The following is a 22,730-nucleotide window of genomic DNA, read 5'->3' on the forward strand; positions in this document are numbered from 1 at the left end:
GGGAAGGTGTGTAAGTGTTAGTCGTGTGGGGATGCCCCCTCACGGGGGCGTACGTGTCTTTTGGTGTATTTGTCTGTCTGGTATATTGTTTGTCGGGGGTCGCAATTTTAAAGAAATGTATTCTAAAGTAATGAAAATAACTGATAAATAAGTAAAAACTTACCTGGGCATAACCCCGGCACAGGTGCTGTAACAAAGATGCCGACGGCGTCTATGCTTAAGCCGGGGATTAGGTCGGTGATTAAAAGGAAAGAAAGGGATTCTTTCCAGGTAGCCTTAATAAAGGCAGGTAGAATTTGCTCCTTGCACTACACTCTCACAAAACACGTGTGCTCTGGTCGGCTGCCCGCTAGGAACTGGCTACATCTCAGTAGGCGTGCACTTTTGTATATAGGTAAGTTAGATTAAATAGTCCTATTTTCATCTAAGGAACCTGTGGTCAAGCGTTGTCCATCCTTTTCAGGGACATCCTATAACTATCACGCTCGTGAGTAGTATATTTCATTTTGCAAGTAAGCCTAAAAAAAAATATTCCAGGTTGCAAATTTGAAATTAAAAAAAATGATAGATTTCAATGATGTATTATTATGAAATGAACAGTGCGATTGTGGAAGATCCTCGGGATCATCCAGAATAATAATTAATTAATTTGTTTATAAGGCCATAACTTGTAAACTATTCAACTCACAGATTCCAGATTTCGTGTAACTTATTAGACAGTGATAAGGAATGAGAGGATGCGATGCCAAAACGTTCTGGTAATAATAACGCAGTTTATAAATGTTCAAAAGTCATAAATAAACTTCTTCTTTTTATAACTTTTGATCTAATCAATATTTTTTTTACGCTCGTGGGCTAGTTTTGTAGGTCTTTTGAAGGTGAAAAAGAAAGTAATTTACTGTTTTCTTGGGGAAATGAACGGAAAATTCTTGGTATTTATCAATCAACAAATAAGCATTATATACATTAAAAACTATGTTTATTAACTAAGAATCAACAGAAATCAACACATCAATAATAATATATTACTTTTGCTATTTTTACATAGATATTATTATGTCTCTAGTTACTTAACGTACTTGTTGCTGTTAAATTACTAAATTTATAAACATTTAGGTTAGGTTAATAATTTAATCGTAGTAACAATTTCTAAAAAAAAATATTTGCTAGATACATCGATAATATACTGCCCTACTTCGGAATGTGACAGTTTAGAGAAAATTGCAAAAAGATATTAGGCATACTTCATTTGGCTGTCATTCATTTACTAATTACCTAAGGTAATAACGTGATTTTTTCGGTAACGGCAAATGAAAAACAAATATTTTTAATGGATTTGAAGAATGTTAGAAAACATTGCAATTTCAATAAAAACACCGTCGAAAATGTTGTTTTGTCTTAATAAATTTAAGATTTTGCTAGGTAAAAATGCCGTATGTGCTACATTTTCAACAGAAATTAATAGAAGAACCAGAACATGTACATCCTATACATGATATTTTGGATGTTTTTATTTAATAATAATTAATATTTAATTGTAGTTTAATTTTTAACAATGCATGTAAACACATACGAATTTAATTTGTTAAAAACATCGTATATCAACGCTTCTGCTAGAGCAGAAAGCCGTATGTGGTCACATGCGGCGTTTATACTATGTACCTCTCAATGAAATACATGTAATAAGTCTGCTAAGTGACACAATATTAGAAATTTAAAATGTACAAATTTTTAAATTTAAAGAAACAAAAACGATATTTTTGATATTTATAGATGGGTAATGTATAATGCGATTTAGATTTCGAAAATGTAATTATCTCAATTTGTCAGAAAACTGCTTTTACGGTCTTTTTCCGAAGTAGGGCAGTATAGTATAATTAAAGTAACATACAAGAAGAGAAAAGTATTAGTTACATATAAAATTTCACTTTGTAAACACTTTTTTTCTCGAAAATAAACAAACGAATCAAGGAATTTGTTTGAATGATGCAAAGATCTCCCGATTTTAATCCTTTCGTTCGCTCGATTTATTGATGCTATCACAGGGGAACGGGATGCGCACGCAAACCAAACGGGGAGCTCGTGCGCGCCACGTGCGATGTCACTAAACGGATGTGTTCTATTCAAAAATTTCCCGCGCGGGAATTTTCGCGCAAATGCGGGAATTCCGCAGGTCTCATTGACATGCGGGAAATTGCTGGAATGCTGTAACGCGGAATGCGGGATTGCAAACCCTAGCTGCAAACAACTTATTCTAAAGTATTTTGAGCTCCTGAATCCAAAAAAACTTGGTCGCAAAGCCTGAAAGTGGTCAGTTTAATTGTTATCAACAAATTAAATGTTTAAATGGCTGTAAAAAGTTTATTTTTATAGCTAGTACACGGAACCTGATCTGGCTCCTAGACTAATACCAACTGTAGTAGGATCGTATTCCATGCAAAGTAGAGCAAAAAGTTGTCGGTCTTTTATCATAGGAAAATCGTGTCATCAAATTGAATTTAATGAATAGGGATGATTGTTTTCGAATGTACGGTTATTACAATTTATCATGTTAATATTATTAACGTTTTCACGTTTTATAATTTATTATGTTAAATAATACAGTTTTAGTATTTCAATTTATTATTCAATATGCAGTTGCGTATAACCAAAGTTTACATAATAAATGTAAATTTTAGTGTAAATCTAAACTTTGGTGTAACCTAGGTAGGCACTTATTGTTTTTAAGAAAGCAATACTTATGTTTTTTAACTGTTTAAAATGCCATCACTAGTAAAACAGCATTCATCTGTCCAGAGCACTTTGTTAATAAAGTTCTGCTACACTTCGATTTAGGAACCAATTGCAAAATTCAAAACGATTGGGGAAATCAGCTGCTTCTAAAGCTTGAACTTTTTGAAAATGTGTTATTTTAACTCCTTTGCGGGAAAAATGCGGGAGATATGGAGGGTGGTAGATTTGAATAAACGCTGTAAATTGTTAGGTAATGGTTTTGTAACCGTGTGTAGTGTATTTTGTATATTCGGGTATTTAGTGTGCCGACTTTTTTTATTTGATAAAATACAGTGTGCCTACAAACCTCTGCTTTATTTATTTTCTTTTAACGAAAATTAACTTCGAGAAGTCAGGCTTGTTAAAACAATTTGCATTAAATTAATACAATTATTAAAATTAGTTATAATAAAATGCAGCATGATCCTTTATTTACTTGCATTTTATTGGTTTCGTGCATATGTATTCGTATACTGAAGCGGATTAATTAAAAGTGAACCACAGATTATGATGTGAACTTGGCAACGCTGTTCGCTTCAGCTGACGATTTGTTCGTGACATTACGTTACAAAATTTTCCGAGCATCCGGGCATCTAGCAGGGCCGCCCTCTTAGCGGGAGTTATGGGTTGATTTCCTTCATTTTTAAAAGTCGAATAAAAAATTTTTTTCCGATTTTCTGTCTTTATTAAGCCTTACGAATACGTGGTTAAAATTAATGACATTATGATTGAATCACCCTGTATTCATAGATCCAATACCTATATTTTTATTTACATCAGCTTATTTTCTTTCGTCAGATTCCAAGGCAATATTTCGTAGTATTATGTTTTTGTTAGACTTTCTTCTGTCGCGTTTTCTGTTCACATCGTTTTGTAACCAAAAAATTCTTTGTAAACAGCTATTGACGATTCAAACAAAAAATTCACCCGTTGACCATTTTCAGAAAATAAAGCAAATAAGACAAAATCTCACATTGTTGAGAGTTATATTTCATTGCTACGTAAAAGTTATCGACGGTTTTTATTTATTTTTGTATTAGAATTATTTTATGTATGACAAAGTAAACAATATAGTTTTATGAGGAATAGAAGAAATAGACTAAAAACCTATGGTTTTTAAACCATTCTTCTGACATTCATCGTTTAAAATGACACTTGTAACGACATGCATTGCTTTTAGTGAAATAAACTAGCCTTTTCTGGTGGGATGAACGACAGCAGAATTCTTAAAAACCATAGCTATAGTCGTTTAAAACTGAAAAATAAATTTTTCCCATTTTCGTTTTTTTTTATTACAGTTGTCCGTTGAGTTGAGTTGAGGAGTCCTTTAAGTACCTAAATTCAAATTTTTCATCTCGAAATGTAAAAGAATGGGAGGAGAACTCATGTGCTAACCGTATTATTATTATTATTATTATTATTATTATTATTATTATTATTATTATTATTATTATTATTATTATTATTATTATTATTATTATTATTATTATTATTATTATTTTTATTACTATTAAGGAATTGTTAGATCTATTATTAATGAACTGTTCTGTGAAAGTCTTAAATCTACAAAATGTGATATTTTAACTTTACTAGCTTTTCTTGGGCTAAATTCCATTTTCCCAAAAACAGCTAACTGTAAATAAAGAAAATAGCATAATTTTGCAATAAACTCAATTGCTTATTTATACTGATTTGTTTTCTTTAAGTAGGTACTAACTAGTTCCGCGAGAGAATGAGACTCTTAAATTGGGAATATAAAGGGATAAAAATCCAGTGTACGTAGAACGTATACCTACCTAAGAAACTGTTGCTGTAGAAACATTAGTAAGAAAAAACAACAGGCAGGCAAAAATATAATTTATTTAAATTATTCGTAATGAGTACAATTGCTTGTCTTAACATGCATAGATTTGTTATAAGTCACAAGATCTAACGGTATTGAAAAATGTATAAACTACTATAATGCGTTTTATTACTGCACTAAAAATGAATCCCTGTGACTTTCATACAACGAGCTAAACAATAACTTTACTTTAAAAAGTACTAAGCCAATTCAAATCAAGCCTATATTTTAAATTTTTTATTAATTTATACAGAATGAAAGACTTGACAAAGTAAAACATATGACAATCTCTCTAGATTAATATGAATGACTTACTACTAAAGTAAAGTACAAATGTTAATATTAGAAATGTAAAATTAAAAAGGGGTACACAATATTGCGTGTATTTTTATAGACTTTAATTATACCGACACTACTCACGTTCATCTTAGTGGTACCTTTATAGTTTCTATTCACAAACTATTACGTACTTCTGAAAAACAGAATGTAGCTAGCTTATAACTAGAGAATAATGGGCGAGAATTTAACTTAAGGTGATCAAAATTTGTAATTTAACCATGATCTCTTAAAAGCTTATTTCATCACCTACAAATGAATAATAATCAAATGAATCAATATCTCTGCCATCACAAAAGAGAATATATTCTACAACTAATAAATAAATTAATGGAATTTGGAAACTTGCATGAAATATTTTTTGTTAAATGCGTCCCAATAATGTAAAAGTCAAATAAATGCTTATCGTCCGATCAAAGAAAGTATAAGAGGTACAAAAATTTTAAATTTAATCTTTTATATCTCAAAATTTATAAAAAAAAAATCTACAAATCTTCATAAGTTATACTAAACATCTCTTTAATTCTCATAGTAGTCAAGATACCAATGTTCATTTATTTGTTGTTCAATTTATTAAATTATTTTTTTTGTAATTCAGGTCTATTTAATTTTTTTGCCCCAGGTACTGTGACTCAAGTTTTATTAAATGTGTTTGAGAATGCTTCTTGTGTAAACAGCAAAGCATCGAATTCAATTTTTGATCACAGTATCACGTAGATTTCACAAACAACCTATTTACTAAAGCCAGCCGCATATCAAAAGCTATCATATAGCCCGGGAGCCAGCGACCTTTTTTGATGACCAAAAGAGCAAAAGCTGAAAAGTTTTCCTACGCTTCATTTGGTGTCACTCACTAGTAAGAGAATCGTCCTCCAGTTCGCGCACTTCCGAGGGGTATAGTTGCAGCAGCCTCCCAAACACGAAAAATAGTCATTAGAAAAAACTAATACTGCGAAAGCTGAAACTTTGTCGACATGTTGTTTATGTTATAAACAAACGAAAAAACGCAATCTGCTGACTTTAGAGTGGGGGGTTATGCCTCAGCTTTTCATCTAAATAAGCCAAAAATATGCACTAGGTAAACTGATACCGCAAAAGCTGAAATTTGGTAAAGTAATTGTCATCTTAATCAGTTATACGAAAAAAATTGTCCGCTGAAGTTTTTGCAGTGTATAAGTGCTCAGCTGACGAGTCGAATGTGCAGCAGATCGTTATGCGCGCGAGCGCGTACATCTTTGACTTTATAAGCTGAGCACTTTTCCTTCACTAAATATAAAGTTGAGCATTTTTGTCATTTAACTTACAAAGTTAGCTATTGTATTACCAAATTTCAGCTTGTGCGGTATGAGATATGTATTATTTTTTCATTTTTTAAGTTTTACTGGTAATTATATAAAAATATCCAACTTTTTTCGAATATTTATTTACAATAAACGTTATGTGTGAAATAATCTATTTCATTTTCTGATTCATCACCCTCAAACTCATGGTCGCTGGAGTCAATGTCGATTCCTGCCATTTCTTCCTCATCACACGCTGTTTGTAAATAAGTGCGAAATATTTTATGGGGTGGTTGCCGAAGTTATTTTGTGAAAAAAATTCATATAAACGTAGGTCAAAATATCCTTCAGTTTCGAGATACAGTGTTTAAACTTTAATTTTTTATCTATTTTTTATTAATTATTTCAAATAGTTTTAAAGATATTGACTCGAAATTTGATGGTTGCATTTTATTTAGAAATATTGTCAACCACCTACTAGATAATGTATCAATAGAAATTAAAAATACACAACTTGTAATAAAATATTGTTTTATTTCTTTCCTCAAAAGGATACATCCTACGAAAAAAATTGAAGGGTCTAATTTCATTCACAATTGATGGCGGATTTCTGAAAAAATATTAAAATGGGAAAAAGTCAGTGGCGTATCATTTTTGTTGTTTGTTGTTAAAAAATGTAGTGGCATTCTCACACGAACGCCACTGATGCAAGTAGAAACATTCGAATCATCCCAAAATTTACACATTTATCCCTCCAAAGTGTTTTACAAATTTCGAGTCAATATCTTTAAAAGTTTTTAAAATAATTAATAAAAAATTTAAATTTAAATACTATATCTCGGAAATGAAGCATATTTCTAACTACAATCATATGAACCTTTTTCGCAAAATAACTTCGACAACCACCCCCAAAATATTTCGCACTTATTTACAAACACCCTGTATAATAACAATAATAATAATAATAATAATTATTATTATTATTATTATTATTATTATAAAAATTATCAAAATTATTATTATTATTATTATTATTATTATTATATATTTTAATAAAACGTTAATTATAAAAAATAATTACATATAATACGAATTTTTTTAAATATGTTTAAATTGTATTTTACATATGTAAATGAAATAATAAAAAAACTTAAATAATGAAATTTTAGTACCTATAGAGCGAAATATAGTATCATTCTAACCAGCACTATTTTTTTGCTCATTCTCGATAATTATATCTCCAAGAGAAGAGGGCAGCTGTTCACTCTCGAACCATTTGAAAATAAATTTATCCCCCTTCTCTTCCCAGCCGAAATCAGTCGGATATAATTCTGTTGGGACCAGAAGATGAGTGTGTACCTAAATATTTGCAATGTACTTTGTCCGCAGCAAATGTTGATGCAGTTCAATTTTATGTTTAAGTATTTAAATGTGAATATTTATTTATTAAAGCTCTTTAAATTGAAATACTCGTGAAATCGTTTATTGTAAATAAATATTCGAAAAAAGTTGCAAATTTTTATATAATTACTAGTAAGACTTGAAAAATGAAAAAATAATAGATATCTCTTACCACAAAAGCTGAAATTTGGTAATACAATATCTCACTTAATAAGTTAAATGAGAAAATGCTCAGCTTTATATTTAGTGATTGAAAAGTGCTGAGCTGATAAAGTTAAAGATGCAATGCGCCCGCGCGCATAGCGATGTGCTGCACTTTCAACTCGTCAACTGAGCGCTTATACACCTCAAAAACTTCAGCGGACATTTTTTTTCGTATAACTGATTAAGATGACTATTACTTTACCAAATTTCAGCTTTTTCGGTATCAGTTTACCTAGCGCATATTTTTGACTTGTTTAGGTGAAAAGCTGAGGCATAACCCCCCACTCTAAAGTCAGCTGATCACGTTTTTTCGTTTGTTTATAACATAATTAACTTGTCGACAAAGTCTCAGCTTTTGCGGTATTAGTTTTTTTTATTTTATTATTTTACGTGTTAGGGAGACTGCTGCAGCTACACCCCCCGGAATTGCGCGAGCTGGAGGTCGATTTACTTACTAGTGATACCAAATGAAGCGTAGGAAAAATTTTCAGCTTTTGCCAAATGACTAACTCAAAACGGTCGCTGGCTCCCAGGCTAATATATGTACAGTGTGAAACGGATTGAAGCGGTGCTACTATGTTAGTTTATGCAATGCTACGCTAATCTATGTGTAATATAAAAACTTTACTCCATCTACCGACGTTGCATATTGCGTTATGTTCTGTCATACCTGTGTGTCTAATTCATAGGTTATGAGGAGAAAGGAATTCTTTAGGTTTGAACTTAATGAAAGATTCGAACGAATAATACCCTTTTGCTGTAAAGGAAATAAAGCAGTAGCTGTAGCTGAAATCGTATCAAATATGATTGTAGGATTCATAGAATGAATATGGGGTGTTTAAGGATAAACTTTGGCAAAGCTGGTCTAAACTATACACGTATCCCATTTTTAGCGATACACATGAATATCTCATCATTAAATCCTCCGATCCAAAAATGACTTACATGAAAGTTGTTCAGTTCATTGGAGAAAAGCAATTTCTGACCTTAAATTTGACCTTAACCGTGACCTTGAAGGTCAATTGAAGGTCAGCTTCAAATTCAAATGATTCGTCGACTACAAAAATCGACCTTGATGACCTCTACAAATGTTTTTCAGGATGTTCGGGACCATGGATCGGTGATCTTGGATTTAATCTGGAAGGTCTTTTGAAGGTTGACTTTGTTAGATTTTATATGGGTACCTGTACTCCTGAGGCTGGATCCTGGAAAAGCGGTAAATTCTACACCCGAGTGCGTTGTAAAGTAATAAAAGGTCAAATTAAAAGTTAATTTGAAGATTAAATCAAGAGTTAACTCTGGAGTAGTAACGAAATAACCTCGTAATGCAATGGTCCACAAATAGCAGTGCAATATTTTTAATTTTTTTTTTCAATTTCAATTCTCAAGCAAAGTTATGCCTTTGTTGAGTCATGATTGAGTAACTTGATAAAAATTCCATCTACTCTGGGGGCAAACATCTTATTCCGAGGTTGCTTCAGAAGTGACGAGTCATTTCAACTTGCTGTGACCTTGACCTTAACCGCAAGATCAAAATTGAGATTACATCCAGATGTAAATTTTTTTGCAAAATCCATTCCCAGGGTAAAATATAGAGGGTCTTATTTAAAGCTATGGAGATAACCTTCAACTAACCTTTAAGCTCACGGTTAAAGTTAAAGGTCAAAGTCAGCAACTGCTTTCCCTCAATGAATTGAGCAACTGAACATTCACATGTATTGACTAAAATGGGACACGTGGTATAACCTAGCTTGGGTAAACAAATTCCTTTTTGGTTATTACGCCTGCTTAGGCATTTTGACGTTTGGAATGATATATCGCCATATATCTGATTGCACTAGTGCAAGACTTGCAGTCATTAGTCATTAGTCGTTTGATTTTTATGTAAAAATCAAGGATCAGAAATGCATTAGAATTGAATTGATCAGATATTAGTAGAAACAATGAAAAATGTAATACTCTAATGAAGTTATCCGTTTTTGTTCATATCTACGAAAGATAGAAGAAACAAGACGACAAATTTTAAATTTCAACAAGCCTGGTGAAATAAAGTAAACGCAATACAAAAGACAAAAAATTGCATCCATTGTTTCCTAGCAAAGAGCAGTACGGGATGGATGGTCAGCACAACACGACACAGTGCAGCGTTCGGTACGCAGCTGGTTTAATTTTTATTAGTTGTGCATACGAGGTCTGTTCAGAAAATAACCGAACTTTTTGAATTACGCGCTACTGGAGGTATTAACTGATTGGCAAAGAATCTTCACTCCCCAAGAAAGCACGTCAGTCTCGATCCGATGTCAAAGTGATGCTCATTGTGTTTTTCGACTTTAATCAAATTGTGCATTTCGAATTCTTGCCTCAAGGTGAAACAGTGACCGTGTGTACCTACTATCAAGGCGTTTTACAACGGTTACGTCACAAAATCCGCAAAACAAGACCAGAATTGTGGCGATACAGCTCATGGTTCTTGCACCACGACAATGCACCAGCGCATTCAGCTTTGTCAATTCGTCAGTTTTATGCCAAAAATCAGATTACTGTTCTCTCTCATCCTTCTTACTCGCCAAACTGGCTCCTTGCATTTTCTTCTTATTTCCGAAACTAAAATCAGTTCCGAAAGAACGCGGTTCTCAGACCATTAATGACATCATAGCAAATTCGTCACAGACTAAGGCCATTTCAAATGAAGCTATCCAGTACTGCGTCGCGAAATGAAAACGCCGCTGGGAAAAGTGTGTGAATAGGGGAGGATGGTACTTTGATGGAGACAAGGATCAATAAAGTTCGTTTTTTTTCTGAACAGACCTTGTATATCCTTCACACTGCTTAACCGTCTATTTCATGAACTCGTGTGTATTTTCCATGTCCTGGTGACAAAACTTAGCAGCACTATGTTTCTTATCATTTCTGTTGTAGATAATTGATAATTAAAAACGTAAAATAGTCATATTAGTGGAAAAGTAGGTACTCTTATTACGTCCCACATTAATCTAGTAATAATATTAACCTGAATGAAAATAGGTTTGTTCAAAGAACTGTTAGAAACTATAAAAAAATATATAGTTACTTCTGGACTTTCAATGAATATAAGTATAACAGTCGAGTGGCCAAATAAATAACATATTTTAACTAAAACAAACATGTTATCACTAATACTCTTTCTACTTTCCATATATCGATTAATTATTATTATAATAATTTTATTTATTTGATCTTTTTTTTCTTCGAGTTATCGTTATTCAAAATAGTTTTGTATAACCAAGAATTTCACACCAAAAAAATAGACAAAAACAAAATACACAATGTTTCTTGTCCGACCTTTTTGGTGCAATTATATTTTTTCCACAGGTGGTAAAATACCCAATAAATAAAAAAATAAAACTACAAAGTGTTCCGAAATTCATATGAAATAGTGAAACACGTAATTTTTCTCAAGATTTCAAAAGTAAAAGTCTATATGGCAATGACTTTTACAATATATTCCTTTTAATGATGTTCCTTTTTAGCAAGTTTCTTAGCTACTACAAATTTGTTGAGTACTACAAAGTTGATCTTGCAAGAAGATCAAAAATGTGATTTAGGCACGAAATCATTTGAAAACTTAAGGCTATCTTCGAAATTGTTAAATGTTACAAACTGATTCACAATATTAACGACAATTTTAAACGTATTGGATGAGCCATCAGGTATCAGAATATGCATTAATGTTGAAAGAAGAGACAATTGAATCTGCCCCTTTAGAAAATGGTATTTTGTTTAATTCGTTTAACGTTACTTATAAATTGTTTAAATTTGTGTAATCTGTTTAATATTTATTTTAATGTGTAATTTCTTTTAACTGGAATTGTAAAAGACATTTTTTAACGAATACATACAGATAAAAATCGTATATCTTGGGCGAGTGCCCGGGATTTGCGTAGTAGAATGGCGCTCCTGGGGACACCTTATTTGGAACCCAAGGAACTGAGAGAAGTGTCAGCAAGGAAGCTTTTAGACTTTGTCGAAAGGACAAAACTACTTGCTGAATCGGGGTCGCACATTAGACCTAATTAGGCCGCGGTGCTATGGGACTTATTAGGACCAACCACTAGGAAGAAGAAGAAAATCGTATACGTTCTTAGCTTATATAATTTTTATACACATATTTTTATTTTTTATAGAAAAATAACTCAAGTAAAAGAATCGTGTCAGAAATTTATAAGAGGAAAAAATATATCAAAAACAACGAGCATTTTAATAAGTACCTATGTCATATAAAAGTCATTGGCTCACACAAAAATAATATTAAGGGAGGTGGGAGGCAACGTATTCCATAAAAGACAACGCCCTGTAGATTGAACGGATTGCCGTAGAGCATGTTAAAAAATATCTGAATCTACCTCATTTAAAAGAAAACCTTTAAGAGACATGAAATATATTTTAAATCATCAGCATCCCGTATCTCGAAAACGAAGGTACTTCGCCGAAACTCCCTATAGATTCATCGCAAAATTTTATGAAAACAACTGTTTTAGTTTTTCAGATAAACACCCATTTCGCCCTTCCACAAATAAGAAGTGGATCTTATTTGTGGAAGGGCGAAACGGGCGGTGACTATGAGAGGCCTTCATTATAACCATCCTTCACTATCACATGGAATTCTATGGCTTACTTTATCGCTCTCACGTAACTTCAGATAGACCATCGGTACTTTGCTACCCTGTACATTAATGTTACTATTACATCCGTAGGTGGTGATAGAACACGAAGATGAAGACGAAGACGAAGTGCCGCCTTGTGGACCAATTCGAATTCGCAACCTAGAGGACCTGATCCGACAATTGGAGCACCATTCCAGGCATATGAGCCCCAGCGGTTCTGAAGATATCAGAATGTCCGAAACCGAAGCAGATCGCCACTATCGACAAGAATCCTCCTCGGCCTGCAGCGAAAGCTCTCACCAATCTCATAGAGACTCTCGGTTTGTCTATGGACGGTACAGACAACCTCCAGGACGATTGCCCTACCCTCATCCACATTCACACCACCAGGCTGAGGAGGAAAGCATCTACGAGAGCGCCGATCATGACAGAGGGGCGCCATGTGGTGATACACCTGACAGCGAAAGGTATGTCATCGTGATTTATAAAAGTATAATCAAATGTCACTATTTCACTTATCGACTCATAACCGACTCTCAAAAAATCCATTGGATCACAGGATCTTGAATCAATCATTGGAATAGTCTTTGTTACCTTTAATAATGTTATATGTGAATGAAATGAAATGCAAATACTATAGAATCATTTAATACATTGCATCAGCAACTAATACAATATAAATACAGGGAAAAGTACCTGTAATGAAAAATTTTAAATTTAGATCTGCATTTATGAACAAAGTGTAACTAAAATATTTGGCTAAACTTAAAGGGCCAATTTTACTTTACACAAAAAGGGTTCCTATATATACTTGTCTCCGGAAACGTTTCGTTTTTGCGACACACGGTGTTAAAGTTTAAGAAAAAATTATATATCCGTAATTTATTCAACAGGATGTACATTTAATTTCTGATTTGAACTTCATAAAAATGTATTTCTGGTGTATGGTGCTATAACACCGTTTTCGAGATAAATGATAAAATTTTAAATCATTTCCGGATAAGTAATGTACGTAAGCATGTATGAACATATCAAAATATTTTTAAATACAAATAATAATTCAAATAATCGTGATATCTATGACTGAATTATTTACATGACTTCCCTTTATTCTATCTTGCAACTTGAAATAAATCACACATTTTCATCAATTTTTAATACACTGTATATCAAAAACGAAATGTTTCCGGTTTTAAGAACTTTTTTGTTAATTTGTGTGTCCCTCAAAGTTTAACTAGGCAAATTGATTACACGCTGTATAAAATATTTAATAATTTTTGGTACTCCGGAAGTCAACACCAACTTTCCTATTTTAAAATGGAAATATTCATTAATTTACCAGGTGTTGCATACGAAAATATAAGTTCTATAATACACTACTGGCAAAAATTAAGAGAACCAACATATTTCATAAATTTTTTAGTGATTTTTGAAAAGTTGTATCTCAGTGAAAAATGGTCGTAAGAAGATAAAAAATCGTTTTGAAACTCTAAGTCTCTATCGAGGAATCAAAAGGAATACCTCAAGAAAACAATTTTTAATTTTTTTTTTTTGGACTGTCCACGAACTCGGGAATTTTTTTCAAACTCAATCAATATGGGGGTCAGTTAGCTTGTTTAGTTAGCTTCAATCTGCTTTTTGAAAAGTCTCCTTACTATTGGTTACCAAGATATTGAAAGTTGAATGAAAAAACACTTTTGTCTTTGATCATCGATATCTCAGCAACAAATTATTACACAATAAATCCAGGGGCGGTTTTGAAAACTTTGAATAAATCCTTCTATCATGGTTTTCGAAGAAAAACATTTTTTTTTCAGCCTCAAGATTAATTTGAATAAGATGAAAAAAAATACTTTTTACGGTTTTTTAGAAAATTTACCACTAATTTACAAATATTGATGAAAAGACTAATGTTGAAAGAATTTTTTTACAGCTCAATGTATCCACAATAACCCTGTAAATTGACAATGACAAGTTGATCCATCCAACCGTTTTTCTGTTCCAAATAGTCAAATCTGGATTCTTAATTTACCACTTAAATTTAAGAAAAAGTCCGTGGACAGTCCAAAAAAAATTTTTCGGAGTATTTCTTTTGATTCCTCGATAATAATAGCCCAAAAAAAATTTGTAAAACTATCTTGAAACTAGAGACTTAAAGCTTCAGAACTGTTTTTTTTTCTATCTCGACACGACCATTTTGCATTGAGATACAACCTTTCAAAGACCACTAAAGAACTTATGAAATATTTTTGTTCACTTAATTTTTTCCTGTACTTGTGTAGTTTATTTTAACTTGTATTTAAATGTCTGTCTTATAAAAGTAAGTACTATTCAAAAACATCGGAAGAACCAAAAACTTGCAGAATATATGTTGTGTTAGTCCCACCGATTAGTTAAATTTTAATATTCTTTCTACAAGTTATTTTTATTAAACCGATCGATTTTGTTACTCATGAGACAGGCATAAAACATTAATAAATAACATTTATTGTCTTTTTGACACGCTAATTTGTATTTTTCTCTTACTCCTAAATGACATTTTATACTACCTAGACACTGGGCCTTTTTTGAAAAACATTTCGTCTTTTTCTTGTAAATATATTTTATTATACTACCTACTTATTTTCTTTAGCAAAGAGTTTTGACTCGTTTGCTTTTTAAAATTAAGGAGGAAAAAATTTATACTTTTTTAATTAAAGATCACAGTTGTAGAAACCATATTTGATCCTTTACGTTGGTAAAATAGTTAAAAGTAGTTTTTCCAAAAAACATTATTAAAAAATCACAACAAGGTACTGCCAACTAAATCAGTATAATTGGTTCAGCAAGTATATAGCCATTTTAAATATATATAAATATAAGCATGGTGGTAATATCCTTATTCTTGTGAGCCACACTTTAGACATTAACCGTTGTTCGTGATTTCACAAAAAGAGACAATACCACATCATCAGTTAAAGCTTTCAATAAAAGACTACCACAGTTAAATAAATACCAATAGACAAACTAACAATAAGACGTTGGAATAAATAACATACCTATACACCGTGTCCACCTAGTGCGCGTAAGTCCGATATCTAGGTTAATAAAAGATATAACTTATTTTTTTCCGCGCAAATCCGGTATTTTACATAAAAATGGGCTTTTTGCAAAAACTACGCAACTGAGGTAAAGGGAAAGCTATTAAAAAATTGTAGGGTCTACAGAAAGGCATCTAATGAAATCATAAAACACAGGGTGTTCTATTTGAAAAAGTCGAGATTTTTCAAATTTTAAATTATCAGGTTTGGCACGATTTTTTTTTGCCCCCTGTATATCGCAGATCAACTTTTGATACGTTTTTTGAAAGAGCCATCTTCACTCTACAGTTCCTGAAAAAAAAATATCTCCTAATCCATGCATATTTCGTCGAAAGCTATTCTATACTTTTTAAGAGCATCAAATTTGTGACAAATTAAGCCCAATCGGAGCTCTGTAGGTCAATTGGTTACCGAATTACGGCACTTTGAAAATAGGCCAGTTTTTCCAAAAATTGAAAATTTTAGTTTTAGACCTTCTTTGGACCGAAATTGCGTCGAAACCATTGATGATGATGATACCACTACCACTACCACTACCACTACCACTACCACTACCACTACCACAACCACTACCACTACCACTACCACTACCACTACCACTACCACTACCACTACCACTACTACTACTACAATTACAATTTCATTACCTTTAAATTAGGCGCAGAGCGGGGTCTGTAAACCTCGTAGTTCTCTCAAAATCGCAAAAAAAAACATATAAGGTAAAATCACATTTTTCCAGAAATGTTCCATAACCTTTCTTATCTTTTGTTTTTTGGTTTGGTAATTAAAAAGAATTCATGAAATCATTTAAAAAAAAACGGTGAAATGTATTTTAATATATAATCATAATAGTCATCATAAGTAGTGAATCAAATTAGACACATAGTCAAATTCGTCGCCTTGTTTTTGATGGCCCTGGGCCATCACTTTCGTTGCTTCCTTCAATAGGTATGTCTTCCACTATTGGTGGGTCGCCGTCTTCGCCCCTATAGGTAGGTACTTCAGTATTGGTGGATCGTCAGGATTGTCTTGAGGCTCGTCATCGTCGTCCTCTTCAAAGATGATAAGTGCAGCGTTCTGACACGTTTCCCCAGAGCAGGTAGCACACATCATCTGAGCCCTGCTTTGAGGAAAGTGCAGCCACCTTTGCATCCCTTCTTGCATTTGCAAAAGAGGAGTTTTAGGAGCTCTGTGGGGACAGGAGTTTGCCGACTAGTAATGGGGATGAGTCCAGCCAAGGTCAATTCCCAACCCCAGTCAGTGGCCTCTTTCTCCACACCCAACCACTTTTGCACCTGGTGGTATGTGCGGTAGTGGTGATACGACGCAGCCTCTGTGGTTGGGGGCAAACGGGCCAGATTCGCTTTGGTGTCGGCTGCTGTCTTCCAAAAAGTATGGAAGCGTACATCGTTGAGGGTGTCTTTCGTTTCGTCTCCTCCATATAGGGCAACTAGGCACTTGTCACCGGCTGCTGCGACTTGTTGGTGTGTGGCACCTGTCTGAAGGAAAACTCTTGCTTGGTCCACTAGGGCTTGATTTTGTCTGAAGTGGCCCCACACTTTCACCTTCCCCTGCCAGAAGAGGGCAGAGGTGGTGGTGTCGCACCCAGTAAATGCGTGGATGAAAAGTTCAATTCCAGGTGGTAGCTCCACTTCCCCTTGGTTGAATGAGCTGGTTGAGAATTGGACGCAACCCGCCTCACCTCTGCCACTCTTCTGGAAGTATATGTTTGTTTTAATGGATCCTAGACCGCAGAGGAGCACGAGCAAATCCACATCATCTCCAAAGATAATGACGTGGTCATTGGAGGCACTTTTTTGCAGAGCAGTCACGACGATATCGCGGTCTGCGTCTTCTTTTGATATTTTTGTCTCAATCCCCTCGAGAGCAAAAGCAGAACAGAGAAGCTCAATGAGACGAACCTTGTTTTTGTCATTCGAGAGCATCTTCTCTTGGGGGACTGTGATGCGTCAAACACAATTTCCGCTGATGCTGCAGATCGTCGTGATCGCCTCCTATATCTGTACCTCAGAGCTAAACTGTATTAAGTGCCAAAAATGAAATTTTACAGGAGAGAGATTTAAAGATTTAAATTTTGCTTCGAAAGTGTCATGAGTGGGAGTTGTTACTGTTTAGCACGTAAAAGAGCATAAGAAACTGTGTTGGGCTGTCAAATAATCCCATTTTCGTAAAAAATGGAGTTAATACAGTTAAGCTCTGAGGTACAGATATGATCATAACACGTTTTGCATGTTTAAATCTCACTCCATGAAACAAAAAGTGGTTAGATACATTTCTGGAAAAATGTGATTTTACCTTATAGTTTTTTTTGCGATTTTGAGAGAACTACGTGGCTTACAGACTCCGCTCTGCGCCTAATTTAAATGTAATGAAATTGCCTACAAATTATATTCTACAAGTTCTTCTCGTAGGATCAATGGTTTCGACGCAATTTCGGTTCAAAGAAGGTCTAAAACTAAAATTTTCAATTTTTGGAAAAACTGGCCTATTTTCAAAGTGCCGTAATTCGGTAACCAATTGACCTACAGAGCTCCGGTTGGGCTTAGTTTGTCACAAATTGGATGCTCTTAAAAAATGTATATAATAGCTTTCGACGAAAAATGCATGGTTTAGGAGATATAGAGCAGAATCTGAAACCAGTCCAAAAATTTCGCGGTTTTTGGTGTGTAAAAATTTTTCCACAACTATTTGAGAGTTGCAAACTTGGGTATACATAGCCCTAATGGGCCCAAACAACATACTAAAAAATTAGAGATACATCGTGTTTTGTGAATTAGTGATTTTTTGTGTCGATTTTGACCGGCCTAAACTAGGTACTAGAAGTGACAAAACGTAAGAAAAAAAAATGAAAAGTCGATTATTTCGAAAACTATCAATGTTTTAATAGGGATCATAACACAAAGTCCCGTTAATTTTTCACGTAGAATTCGATAATGCCATAAAAATATAGGTTTCCATTAAAAAAAATTTAGTTGGTACCTGCCCAGGAAAAACTGAACACCCTGTATATGCAAATATATTTAGAAGTAGAAAAAACAATTAAGTTATATCTTTTATTAACCTAGATATTGGACTTACGCGCACTAGGTGGACACGGTGTATATAAAAATAAATTGCTAATTGTCAAATTCTGACAAAAAAAAACTTATAAGTAAGTAAGTAACTTACTTTAATTGGCCACACTATATACATATATATATGTACCTATTCCTTGCTTTTACTAACTGAAACCTACAAAACTTATTTTGAGCTTTATAATAGAAACAACAATGGGATGCGTTTGCATCCCAAATTTTAATACAACAGCACTAAGCTTCCTCATAGCTTTGTATACCATGTGTTATTCGAAATAGTGGAAATCTAAGCTTACATTGTGTGTTTTAAGTTTACACACACAAAGAAGTACGCGCTTAATATCCAACGCCGTATTATCTTTAGAAAATTATATTGCTACTGGATGATACAATATACTGCTGTACAAGTTTGTAATATGCTTTTATAAATATATTAACATCTCCTTATATCCTTTGTGTATGTATGTACATACATACATTGTCGCAATACCGTAGTACAAAGAGAAAACAGTAGAGCATGTATATTTTACTACGAGCCTTATATGAGCGAGATACTACAAAATAATACTAATTAGAGAAGTTTTTATAACTATAAAACTGAGGAGCAAACACAAAAGAAACTTAATACTTGTTTAAATATAATTATTTAATATAACGGTTTTTTAAATAAATGAAAGAAAATAAGTCCCAAACTTCTGAATAATTAACAACCCCATTGAAGGCTGTATAGAAGGTATTTCTAGGAACATATGCTATGGCTAAAATTTTGTTAAAGAAATATATGTATATGACACCCCTGGCATTTTTTAATAGATTCAATCTGAATCTGAAGGCGGCCATTTCCAATAATTATTATGAGTGTAGTGTAGTCATTATTTGTTTTATATAGTTCCTAGCACGTTAATATCACAATATGATAAAAAATGCACTTATTAAGAACATCAATTTTATCGCTAAACTGTAAAGGATGCAAGAAATGTGTAGGATCAAAAAGAATTATGAGAAGGCAATAGACCATATGAAAACAAATTTTGTTTCTAACATTATAGAGATATGATATATTTTTTTGAGAAATAAGACGTAGCTCCGCTCCAAAGTCGTTAAAAATACTTCGAGTCGGTTATTAATTAAAAAAGTTCAATTGACATTTTTTTAATTTTAGAAACTCTGTTGCTCGATAACGATGGTCTCGAAATTCTATACTAATTTAATCAAATTACGTTATTATTGATAAGACATCATTTTCTGCTCACGCCGTATATATTTAAACTTTCAACTTACCCTTGAAAATAGATTGAGCAATCATTATATAAATGAAAATTCAAATATAAAATTCAAATTAAGCTATCTGCATCAGGAATTTAAAACTGATGAACTGTTATTGGAAATTATAATTATTATAAACAAAATTGAAAAATTTTAATTTTTTTAAATTTTCATGCCTGTTTTCATATTAACTGGCTTACTTTGAAAGTGAAAAATATGGTTTCTATAAGGAAATTTCTTAATTATTTAGACTAAAATGTTTTTCCGTCGAAAATATATCTAAATTCACCTTCTCCGCACGTGTTTGCATTTTTACTAGGTAGTAGGTACTATAGGTAAGTTTCGTATTCTTAATTATTAATTTAAACCAAACAAAAATATTATGTATCTCCTAAAATTATTAAAAAGATAAATTGCTAAATTGAATCAGATAGTTTGATTTTAATAGTGGTTAGTTTTGCAACATTTGCGTACTCACTCAGAGATTATTTCCTTCAAATGTCGTTGAAATTTACTAATTTTCCTTGATATATCTCTACTTCATGAGAAGTTTTTATGAAGTTGAGTTACACATGGAATGTTCGAAATCAAACTGAGTTGGAAAAATTTTACGATTTGTTTATATCAATTTCTTTCGTTCTGGGATTTGACTGAAAAACCATTTCGAAAAGTAAATTTCAACAGCTTGCTTAACATCTATCTGGTACAATTTGGCAGATTAAATGTTTATTTTCAGTTTAATTTACTGAATCATATCCTGATTTCCCTTCGTATTACATATAGCCACTATTTCTGTCGCCTTGTTGTCTGTATTTTCCTTGTCAGCTTTTCTATTTGTTTCGTTTCTCGGGAAGAAATGGCATTTATTTATAAGACGAGAAAGCTAAAGGCACATTTTTTAATATATTCATACCTTTTTAATTCATAAATTCACAGGATCGAACATTTAATTCCGGTAGTAGTTATTATTATTAGTACTAATAGTACTATTAAATAATAACAAATACAGGGTGATTTATTTGAATACGTCAAAAATAAAATGGAAGGATGTCCCCACAGAAAGTTGAAGTGCAAAAAGAAATAAAAATATACAACCGTGGATAATATCTATTTAAATTTTGTGAAAAAGAAAGTTCTACTAGTAGGTTCGAAAATACAGTTTTGAATGGCAAATAATATACACTTGCCCCATTGCTCACGAATTATGTTTGTGGCACTGTCGATATCTTGTTCACTATTAATTGGTTGAGCGTATGCTAAGCCCTTCATGTAGTTTTACCACAGAAACATCGGCATTTGGTCCAGTTCCTTGAAAAGAAACCATTTCTTTCTATCTAACTAGAAAAAAGTCATTTCTAGAATAAAGTACAAACAGAAGCGAGAAAGACTGCCGCCAAAAACTCGGTTCCATTGCGAATGTGTTGGCGCCGACATTTTACAAGTGGTTTAGTAATCAATAGGGCTATCAGAGAGAGCCGCAATTAAATGGCGTGTCTAGCGGGTCAATCGAGACATGTAGACAATTTAATTTGTTTTTTAATAAATAATGCGTACGCCTATGTCCCGCAGCTCAGTCCTGATAGCCCTTAGTAATCAACCTTACTATACTTCTGTTTTCTATTCTATAAATAGTTCATTGAGTATTGTGACGTAATAAATCAAGTTCAGGGTATGTCATTTAAGGGCAACAATCGCCGATTTTTATTAAAGCCACTTTTGTTTGTGTAAATATCCATATTTGTAACTTTCTATTAGTGCAGTAAGTGGTAATATGTCAGATTAACAAATCAAGGTCAAATATTTCAAAAAAGCATAAATTTCACAGATAAAATATTGAAATGATGTGTCGTGCATGCTTATATAAGATAGCTGAAGATTTTTCAAATAATATATTATATCACAGAAACGTGGCATATATTATACAGGACAATTTTTGGACAAGTCTATACAATAATAGATTGAGCACCATACTCGGATGACTATACAGGGTGTTTCTAAAATAGGGTTCCAAACTTCTGCTGCGTTTATAACTCATTAAAATAAGCCAAAAAGTTCCTATTAACATATGCCCTAAAACGCACCCTCAGGAAGTTATATGCCCTTAAAAGGGCTCAAACAAAACTGTTTTACTGACAAAACGGTCGCAAATAAATAGAAAAAATTTATGGGTCTTACATAACTTTTTATGTTAAATAACATGGGCTACTCCGTTTTTCCACATGCAAATCATCCCGTCCCATTTAGGTTGGTGAAGGGGGTTTTCGGCCCGTAATTTTTTTTATTTCAATTTTTTTTACAATTTCCTCTACAGATTTATAAAATCTTAACAATTTTACGTAAAAAATATTATCTTTGTCCAAATCGATATTTCCAATGGTTTTTCCAAAGGGCTCAAACAAAACTGTTTTTTTTTTTTCAAATAAATTGCAGTTATGAAGGATCCCATCATTTAAAAAATAATTTAAGACATAAACTAAGACTATTTAAATTTAGAGTTACACTTACTAATTAAAGAACTAATTACTACTACAGACAATAGCTAAATGTGAAATAGAAAATAATGGGATTAAAATTAGTAATAATAAGTTAAGAACTGCTCGAAGTGACCACCTTGCATTTCCATGCATAATCTAGCTCGGCGCTTCAATGATTTGCGAACTCTTTGGAAAATTCTAGGTGTTTGCCTTATTTCCATGCACGCGGTTTCAATTTCCTCCCGTAGTTGCTCAATTGGAATTTTATAAACCTTTGCCTTAAGTTGACCCCACAAAAAATAGTCAATGGGTTAAGGTCAGGGGAACGTGGAGGCC

General features: G+C 32.8%; 1 protein-coding gene across 1 annotated transcript in view; it reads left to right on the forward strand.

Annotated features, from left to right (window-relative positions):
• The window catches only part of LOC108915307 (disintegrin and metalloproteinase domain-containing protein 11), a gene marked incomplete at its 5' end in the record, with an annotated part of 192,688 nt that overhangs the window by 167,224 nt on the left and 2,734 nt on the right, over positions 1–22,730 (forward strand). Inside the window, one exon of the mRNA XM_018721299.1 lies at positions 12,570–12,946. Within this exon, the coding sequence (XP_018576815.1) occupies positions 12,570–12,946 (377 nt within the window). The remainder of the gene's footprint in view (positions 1–12,569; positions 12,947–22,730) is intronic.

Source organism: Anoplophora glabripennis, unplaced genomic scaffold, assembly GCF_000390285.2.
Source record: "Anoplophora glabripennis isolate ALB-LARVAE unplaced genomic scaffold, Agla_2.0 scaffold774, whole genome shotgun sequence".
In the NCBI taxonomy this organism is placed as follows: Eukaryota; Metazoa; Arthropoda; class Insecta; order Coleoptera; family Cerambycidae; genus Anoplophora; species Anoplophora glabripennis.